General features: G+C 46.3%; 1 protein-coding gene across 3 annotated transcripts in view; it reads left to right on the top strand.

Moving 5' to 3' along the window:
- The window catches only part of MPRIP (myosin phosphatase Rho interacting protein), a 153,644-nt gene that overhangs the window by 25,264 nt on the left and 118,364 nt on the right, over positions 1–10,016 (top strand). For all 3 annotated transcript variants that reach the window (XM_011952158.1, XM_011952159.1, XM_011952157.1), the window contains exon 2: positions 8,725–8,802. In XM_011952158.1, the coding sequence (XP_011807548.1) occupies positions 8,725–8,802 (78 nt within the window). The remainder of the gene's footprint in view (positions 1–8,724; positions 8,803–10,016) is intronic.

The raw sequence follows: 10,016 nt of genomic DNA, 5'->3' as shown, positions 1-10,016 counted from the left end.
CTCCTGGCTTCATACCATCCTCCTGTTTCAGCCTCCCAAATGCTGGAATTACAGGTGTGAGCCACCACACCCAGCCATAAATACTTTTTCTATCTTAACTAGGTACTTTATCACACACAAGGGCTGTAACATTTGCAGTTCGAGGTGTGACGGAAAAATTAGCATGAATTTCCTTTTCCTTCTCAATTTCAGCAATGGGAGATTTATTCTTACTGTGCATCTTAATAACCTCAGCATATGTTTTTTTTTTTTTTTTCTTAAATTGAAAACTTTTACCATTTCACTTAAGGGAAGCACTTTATGGCTTCTCTTTGGGATATCCAAATTGCTGTCATCACTACTCTTGTGCTTTGGGGGCATTAAGTATAATGCCAGCTGGATGCACAAGCACTGACTGCAACACCACCACAGTCCATCTGATAACTGACGGCTACTAGGTGACTAAGGGGCAGGTAGAGTGTACAGTGTGGATGCGGTGGACAAAGGGGAGGATCCACATCCCGGGAGGATGGAGCAGGACGATGCAAGATTTCATCACACTGCTCAGAATAGCGTGCAGTTTAAAACCTGCAAATTATTCCAGGAATTTTCCATTTAATATTTTCAGGCTGCGGTTGACCGTGGGTAAGGGAAACCGTGGAACTGTGGATGGAGGAGGGGTGAACTACTGTATATTAATGAGGGATATTAGTCCATAGTTCATTCTTTCATTTTTAAAAAATGTTGGGGTTTTGTCATGTAGTTTGTTTGGTTTTGGTATCAGGGTAACACTAGCTTCATAAAATGAATTGGAAAGTGTTTCTTCTGTTTTTTTTTTTTTTTTTAAAGATTATATAGAATTACTGTTAGTTCCTTAAACACTTGGTAGAAATCTCCAGTAAAACCATCCGGGCTTGGAGATTTCTTGTTTGTGAGTTATGAATTACATATTCAGTTTCCTTAATAGTTATATGAGCATTTAAATTATGTGTTTTTTAGAGAAATGGGTCCATTTCCTGTATGTTGTCAAATTAATGTTTGTAGAATTGTATTAGTATTCTTCATTATCCTTTTGATGTTTGCAGAATCTGTAATGCTATCCCTGTTTTATTTCTGATAATAATTTGTGCCATTGTGTGTTTATCTGTTCTTTTTTTCTTTTTTGGTCTTGGAATTAGTCTTTTTTTTTTTTTGAGACAGAGATTCGCCCTTGTTGCCCAGGCTGGGGTGCAATGGAGCGATCTCGGCTCACTGCAACCTCTGCCTCCTGGGTTCAAGCGATTCTACTGCCTCAGCCTCCCGAGTAGCTGGGATTACAGGCATGCGCTACCACGCCCAGCTAATTTTGTATTTTTAGTAGAGATAGGGTTTCTCCATGTTGGTCAGGCTGGTCTCGGACTCCCGACCTCAGGTGATCCGCCCACCTCTGCCTCCCAAAGTGCTGGAATTACAGGCGTGAGCCACCGTGCCTGGCTGAAGTTGATCAATTTTATCAGTCTGTTCAAAGAACCAGCTTTTTGTTTCACTGATTTTTTTGTTTCAATTTCATTGATTTCTACTTTTATCTTTTTTTTTTTTTTTTTTGAGATGTCTCGCTCTGTTGCCCAAGCTGGAGTGCAGTATTGCAATCTCAGCTCACTGCAACCTCCACCTCCCAGGTTCAAGCAATTCTCCTGCCTCAGCCTCCCGAGTAGCTGGGACTACAGGTGCACGCCACCACACCCAGCTAATTTTTGTATTTTTAGTAGAGATGGCGTTTCACTATGTTGGTCAGGCTGGTCTTGAACTCCTGACCTCGTGATCTGCCCGCCTTGGCCTCCAGTAGTGCTGGTATTACAGGCGTAAACCACCGCGCCCAGCCCGATTTCTACTTTTATCTTTATTATTTCCTTCTTTTTCTTGGTTTTGGTATATTTTGTACTTATTTTTCTAGGTTCTTGAGATAGAAGCTTAGATTATTGATTTGAGACCTTTCTTCTTGCCTAACGTGAGCATCGTGGTTACATTAGTTCCCTTCTAGGACTGCTTTAGTTGTGTTATTAAGAGGAATGTTGAAGTCTCCAACAATGTTTGTGGATTTATTTTTTGTTTTAGTTCTATTAGTTTTAGCTTCACATTATTTTGCACTCTGATGTTTAAAGGTGCATGAACATTTAGGCTCACTATATCTCAGTGAATTTACCCTTTTATCATTATGTAATATTCTTGGTTTCTAGTCATTTTCTTTGGCTGAAATATAATTTATCTGATAATATAACAACTTTGCTCTCCTTAGATTAATATTTTCAGGATGTATCATTTTTAGTTTTTTCTTTTCAACCTGCCTGTCATCATCATATTTGCAGTGAATTTTTTGTAGACAGTGTATAGTTGAATTACTTAAAAAATCTACTCTATCAATCTTTTAATTGGTGTATTTAGATCATTTACATTTAAAATATTTATGGATAACTTACAGCATAGTTAATGTGTCTCTGGTTATTATTTCTGTTTTGTTTTGTTTTGTTTTTTCCTGCTTCCTTTGGGTTACTTGAACATTTTCTTTAGAATTGTATTTTGATTTATATATCAAAATATAAATAGTTTTTAAGTATATCTCTTTGTATATATTTTTTAGTGGTTATAATAAGACATGACTTTATGTAGACATAACTTGTCACAGTGTCTTGATGGTGTTGTTTTAACAGTTCAAGAGAGTACCTATCTGTCCACTCCTTTACCTTTTCCTTGTGTAATTGTCTTAAGTGTTTCCCTTAGATACATTTAGAACCACATTAGACAGTTTTTGCTTTAGTCATGAAACATAATTAGAGAACTCAAGAGAAGGAAAGCCTAATTACTGACCCCCTCCTCCGCTTTTTTATTATGTTCTTGCTTCCTTTCAGATGTTCCAGGATTCCTTCTTCTATGATTCCTTTTGTTTAGAGAGCTTCCTTTGGCCATTTTGCTAGGGGTAAGTCAGCAAAGAAATTCTCTTAGTTTTCCTTCATCTGAGAAGGTCTAGATTTCCCTTTCATTCCTGAAGGATATTTTTACTGGTTATAGGATTCTAGGTTGACAGTTGTTTTCTTTCAGCACCAGAAAAGTAGTGTGCCACTTCCTTCTGGTCTCCATGGTTCCTGATAAGAAATCTGTTGTCATTCTGCTTAGTTTTCTCAAAACTATAAGGTCTTATTTTTTCTGGCTGCTTTTGAGATTTTTTTCTTTGTCTTTGTCTTTCTTTGTCTTTTAGGTTTTTCTTTAGTTTAATTATTATATGTCTTGGTCTGGATTTCTTTGGGTTTATCCTTTGATGTTCACTAAACTTCTTGAATGTGTAGGTTGCCACTTTTGCCAGATTTGGGAGGTGTCTAGCCATTCTTTGAGCCCTTTTTCTGCTTCACCCTCCATTCTATCCTGCGGACTCTGATGACATGAATGTTAAACTTCTTGTTACAGTTCCACAGTTCCCTTTTATTTATTCATTTTTTCATGTCTGTTTTTCCTCTGTTGTCAGGTGGGATGATTTCTGTTGTTCTGTGTTCCAGTTCACTGATTCTTTCCTTGCCCCCAATCCTTCTGCTCTCGAGCCCACCCAGGAACTTTTATTTTAGGTACCATATTTTTCAAGTTCAGGATTTTTGTTTGGTTCTTAAAGCTTGTATTTCTTTGCTGTCTTTCCCTTTAATTCAAGTGTGCTCATAATTTCTTGTTGAAGCATTTTATCATGGGTGCTTTAAAATCTTTAAATGTGGGATAATTCTAGCATGGCTGTCATCTTGGTGTTGGCATTTCTTGGTTGTCTTTGTTAATTCAGTTTGTGACCTTCCTGGTTCTTGGTATGATGATAATTTTTGGTGGAAATGAAGTGTTTTTGTATTCTGTTGGGTGACTCTGGGTCTCATTTGAACTTTCTATTTCAGTGGATTTTTCTGACAGTGCTTCCGCGGGGGAAGGGAGTCACCATGACCACCTAGTTACTCAGATGGAGACAGAAGTCCACCCCTCGGCCTCCACTGATGCCTGAACTGGGAGGCTCCTCGTCATGGGTTCCCTTCCCACTGGGCAGTGGTAAAAAACCCTGACCCTCCACTGGGCACCCTCTGACACACACTAGCACGGAGCAGGAAGGGTCCTCATTGCTGTTGGTGGGATGTAAGGCCCTTGTGTCTTCTCACGCCACCCTGGCCAGGATGTGGGGCACCTCGTAAGGGTGGAAGTCCAACCTTTGCTCACTTGGGGGTGGCATGCTGGCTTTCCTGTGGCTTTTGGCCAGTGTAGGGCAATTCTTGTCTAAGAGTTTTCTGTCTTGCTGGGCTGCTCCTTTCTGGTTTCTTCAGCTATGGAAAGTAGCTTTTGGTTGGTTCTTTTGGTTGTGTGCCTATTGGCATTTTCAGATTGCCAGTTCTCCACTACCCACTCTGGGATAGTGAGACAAAAAGAAAGTCTGGGAGAGTCGCCACAGTGTCCCTCCTTGGGTCCTGGGTCCTTGGCCCACCTGCCTTTTTTTCCTCCACCTTTCAGAGTCTTCTTGTGTTTGTCTTGTACATGATAGCCCCGGGTTTTTGGTTGTACTTAGCAGGAGGAATAGGGAAATCTACATCTGCCCCATCGTCCAGGAAACAGAAGTTTCAAGGCAGTTTTTGAAAGACCTTCAGGTTGAAGGCACACCCAGACCACCAGCAGTCTCTTCCTAGAGGCCAACCAGAAGTGGAGCCTCCAACTTGTGTGGGTCATGAGTGAAGGCTGAGTTTAATTGGAGAGGAGGTAGCTCGGGGGAGTCTCTCATGTGGTCACTTTTATATAGGATCCAGAGCCACATGCATCCTCTGGGAGGACCTGCATAGAAAGGGGCCCTGTGTGCAGAGCTGCTTGAAACAGGACTCGGGCCCCATCCTTTGGGTCCTTACAGCCCAGCTCAGATCCCTCATGTCAACAACAGATACCTGCTTCTCTTGCCTCCCTCCAAAGGGCCCACCAGCTCAACCAGAAAGCAGCAAAGCTAAGCCTACCCACTCAGCGTTTCCAGAGCACACTGCCTCCTGCCCGCTGCCTTTTGGGCTGTCTGTCTTGTTTTAGTGTCCCAGTTTCAGATTATTACAGGGCTCTGTGGAAGAGAATACCTTAGGGCCTTTTAGAGGCGCTGCCCCAGGAGCAGGTGGGTGTGCGTGGGAGCCTCTGCCCGTGGGCACTTCTGCACTTACAGACACTGTGGTCTGCTGTGTGGGGGAGGATGCAGCATTTTTAGATAGTCTGAGACATAGAGAAGCAGCAGCTCTTCCTGGGAGGCCTTTCCCACGCCTGGGGGATGAGAACAGGTTGTCTGAGTCAGGACCTAGGTTATGTAAGGAGAAGGAAGCTCAGAGAGGGCACCACGCACCCACTGCTGGCTTAGGCCAGCGGGCACTCGCCTCCACTCCCTCTGCACACCTGCCTCAGGATCAAGGACACAGCCAGGGCTAGGCAGACCCCATTCCTGCCTTCCTGGAGTGAAGGTTCTGGGGTAGGGATGGGGGGGCAAGTCATGTCATAGCAATGTAATTACATACATAATGAAATGGTAGGTAGAAATTAGTTCTGTGATATGCAATGACGGTAATGGCAGAAGTGAGTCATTAGAGACTGAGGGGGAGGGTCAGGACTGTCCCCTTGAGGAAAGGACATTTCAGGGAAGCCCTGAGGGATGGTAGAGAGGGCCAGGTTTTGGGAAGCTGAGGAGGCTGAGAGAGGCTGCGCAGCCCATGTGGCTGCCTGTGAGAGGGAAGAGTGGCGGTGGTATAGCTGGCCAGGTCCTGTCCCTGACTCCCTGGGCTTGAGGAGTGAGTTCTCAGTAATTACAGATGGCTCCTTGTGACCCCATGGCTCCATCATTCCTGCCTCTGCACCTGTGTGTCAGCTGCGCCCCTGCCCGGAGAGTCCTCTCCACCCCAGGCCTCCCCGTGTATCTATGGAGTTCTAACCTTCTTCAGGGCTTTTTAAAACAGTTTTGTTAAGATGAAATTCACACATCATGCATTTAACCCATTTAAATGATACAGTTCTATGGTTTTTAGGATATTCCCACAAATGTGCAGCCATCATCACAGTCACTTTTAGAACATTTCATCATCCCCAAAAGAAACCCTGCACCCCTTGGCTGTCACCCTCATCCTTCTGCTCCCCCCAGCCCCAGGCAGCCACTCCTCTGCTCTCCATCACTCTGGAATTGCTTTGATGAATGCTGGATGGGGTGTCACCTGTATCTCAGCCTGCTCCTCCACCCGGAGACCCTGCACCTCACCCTCTGCTCTGTGTCCACCCCGCCTGCCCACCTGGATCAGTCCCCTCTGCGGTGATCCGTATCAAGAAGTCACAGCCCAGCAAGGTGGCTGCTGCAGGCTCCCTGGTGTGCAGCACCCAGGGCCATGCACACAGGGGTCCTGAGTGGAGGTTTGCTGAGGATGTCTGGGTTGAGACCAGGGCTCGGGTTTTGAGAGAACAGATGCTGATCCCTCGGCTCCCCACAGTTCCTCCTAGAGAAAGGTCAGGTAAATGTAGCTGATCATGTGACAACACCCCAAGCCCTGCCTCCAGAGGCCAGAGTGGTGGTGCACAGTCAAGATGGAGATGGAGGAATGGCTTGGCAGGCTAGCCTCTGACCTCACAGGTGGGCACTTGTGGCCGGCAAGAGGCCCAGCTGGGAGTCACAGAGTCCGAATACACACAAGGAGTTGTCCAACTCTGGCTTTCCGGTGCAAGGCCTCTGGGTGGAGTCTGCTTAGGATGTGTGCTTCTGGATGGGATGTGGCGATGCTGAGCATGTGTGCCCACCTGGAGGCTTGCTGGGCACAGCTGGAGTTCGTAGAGAGCACAGACCTCTCCTTGCCTTTGCTTCTGCCTTTCCAGGTGGGATCTCCACCACATACCCTTTAGCCCTCCTGCACTGTGTCTGCAGCCAACACCCATTCCCTGTTGTATCAAAGCAAGCCTCTCCTGTCCTTGCAGCTTTCCCCCGACCCCAGGCACACAGCTCCACTTGCACCATTCATGAGGAAAGCCAGTGCTCCTGGGGACCTTGAGGACCCTGCAAGAGAAGCCAAGAAAAGAGGGGTTCTTGGTTCAGCCTGGAGGCTGTGTGACCTCTGGCATGTGGCCTGCCCTCTCTGACTCACAGTCTGCAGCTACCAAATGAGGTAGTGTGGTGGGGCCTCCTAGTTTGGAGAGCACTGAATAAAAAGCACATCAGGAGGGCCCATGAGGGGTTCTGCGTGTGTAAGCAGCAGTCAGAGGACTTGGGTTTTAATTTGTGTTACCTGCCTCCAAAAGGGACTGGATAAATGGGCCTGATTGTACCTTTTCCAATGCGTTCTCGCCAGCTGGGTGTGGCTGAGGAAGGAGATGGAGCCAGAGTGTCTGTCTAGATCCCCGTGTTGAGCTCCTACCCGTGGTCTGGGGAGTGGGGACTCTGTGGATGGTAAAATAGAGCAATGCCTCACATTTGTTGAGACCTCACAGGCCAGACACTGCTCAGTGTTCTTTGTGCTCATGCAGCTTTTAAATTGAGATATAATTCACCTATCTTAGGATTCACTCTCTTAAAGTATACAGTTTGGTGAGTTTTAGCATATTTACAATGTTGTGCAACCATCTCCACTGTCTAATTCTAGAACATTTTAGTCACCCACGAAAGAAATCCCATACCTGTTAGCTGTCTCTCCTTATTTCTTTTCCTCCAGTCCCTAGCAACCGCTAATCTGCTTTCTGTGCTGTGGATTTGCCTATTCTAGACCATTTGTGTAAGTGGAATTCTGTAATATGTGGGCTTTTGTGTCTGGCTTCTTTGACTTAGCATCATGTTTTCGGGGTTCCTTGGTGTTGTATGTTAGTGCTTCATTCCTTTTTCTGGCTGAATAATGTTCCCTTGTGTGGATCCATCAAACTTTGCTCATCCATTCGTCTGTCCGTGGATATTTGGGCTGTTACCACCTTTTGGCAATTGTGAATAATACTGCTATGAACATTCATGTGCAAGTTTTTATTTGAGCCCCTGTTTTCCATTTTCTTGGGTGTGTATACATAGGGGTGAAATTGCTGGGCCCTGGTAACTCTGCCTTTAACTTTCCCAGGAACTGCCAGACTTTTCCAAGGTGGCAGCACTGTTTTACGTCCCTGTGCTGGGTTTTACTGATTGCATTATCTCATCAGTCCTCACATCAGAGTCATGAGGTTTAGGTAGAATTGTCATCACTCTCACTTTTCAGATCGGAGAGTTTGAACTCAGAGGGTTTCTGCACGCAGCCACACAGCCAGTCAGTTGATGATTCTTTGGCCAGAGCTGGCTTTGATCACGAAAGCAGTCTCTTCTCCAGGCCCTGTTTTGTGTCTTCAGCATGAGGCTTTTTGACTGTGTTGTTCATGTCCTATTTCCTGGCTCCTATGTAAGCACACATTGACGCTTACATTATTTGTTGAATAAAATGTCATTTTTTCCTGATCTTGGTGGCTTGATCAGTAGCTTGCAGGAGACAGCATGTCTTAGGGGATCCTGTACTCTCCAGGTTCTCACACTCCTGCCAGGGCCTGTGTGCTCTCCACCCTGGATGCTGCAGAATCCCCACCAGCCTCTGACTCTCAAGCAGCCACAGATGCACTGCAGTGGGAATAGCGTTATGACCTCTGCAGAGCAGAGGCAACGTCTGTTTCCAGCGAGTGCTTGCTGTTAACTTGACCTGTTCTCTTTTCTGTGTTGAAGGCTGCTGGTGACCTGCCCTCTTTTTTCTCCTCTAGGCAAAGCCCATTTATGGTGGTTGGCTGCTCCTGGCTCCAGATGGGACTGACTTTGACAACCCGGTGCACCGGTCTCGGGTAAGCGCATCGGAGCCAACTCTCGGGGTGGGACGAACCGGAGAAGGGACCCATCTGAGGGTGAACTGGCAAGTGGAAGAGGGAGATGGAGAGTTGAACAGTGGATCCTGGGATGGCAGGATCAGCAGGGCTCCCCCATTTGGCGCACTTGTATGTTGTACAGAAAAGGTCTCAGTTATACGTAGTTATGTGTGGTGCTCCCTTCAGAATGAGGAGCTCTCATGTGGGTGTTGCCTGTTCTATGGGTCAGCTTGACTCTAGGAACAGTCAAATGGAAGAGGCAAAAGAGCAGTTAAAGGTTTGCGTTATGCCGAGCAGCTCCCAGTTCCTTCCATGCCAAGGCCTGCCCCTGTAGTACCTCTCTTCCTCCTGAACCAGGGGTTCAGCACACTAGTACTAGTAAAGGGTTGGGGGCCCAGAGGCCTTGGCTTACTACCTCTTACTAAAATGTGCATTGCCCAGGGCAGGCCCCCGCTAGAGCTGGTACCACCATTGGCCTGACCTGTGGTTTGTTTCTCTGCCAGGAAGCCCCTCTGGATTTGACTCCAGTTACGAAACTCTCCTTCCTCACAAACTTAAGTGCTGCCGCTCGCACCCTATAAATTGCTTCTACTCAGCCCCCTCCATCCCTGGGAGGTCCTTTTCCTCTTCTTAGTTTCCGCTGCTCACCCCTTCCCCACCCTGAATATTACACTTTGGAGTGGGGACCTTAGGCTGTGTATTCTGGTCCCACAGGCCTTGCATTGTGTCTCTGGTCTTTGGGATTTCTTCTACAATGGGTTTTGATTTCAAAGGCAGCACATAAGGCCCTTGGAAATGTTCCTAGGAAACATGTTCAGGTGGCCTCCTCTACACACCCAGCATAGACCAGCCCTCTACAGGGCCTCTTTGCAAGGCCCTTGGAGTCCCTGTTCATGCCACCCAGACAGGAGGACTCAGGAATAACTGGTCCAGCTGGACTGCAGTTTCCAGGGAGTAGTTCCCTTTCCTATTTTATATTGAGGTTGTACAAAATTGCCATTTCCAGCCTCTGACAGGAGTCATTATTATAAATGAGAGCCCTGACCCAAAGCAGAGAGATGTGCTTTTATGGTCGGTGCTTGTGGCCTTACTGCCAGTTAAACTCTGAGTATTGTTGGGCCCTCCCCTCCCCTCCTGTTACAAAACTCTCCTTCCTCACAAACTTTCTTACAGTGCTACCGCTCCTTTCCTTC

Source organism: Colobus angolensis, unplaced genomic scaffold (assembly GCF_000951035.1).
Source record: "Colobus angolensis palliatus isolate OR3802 unplaced genomic scaffold, Cang.pa_1.0 Scaffold335, whole genome shotgun sequence".
NCBI classification, from domain to species: domain Eukaryota; kingdom Metazoa; phylum Chordata; class Mammalia; order Primates; family Cercopithecidae; genus Colobus; species Colobus angolensis.
This window is presented reverse-complemented; position numbering and strand designations above follow the sequence as displayed.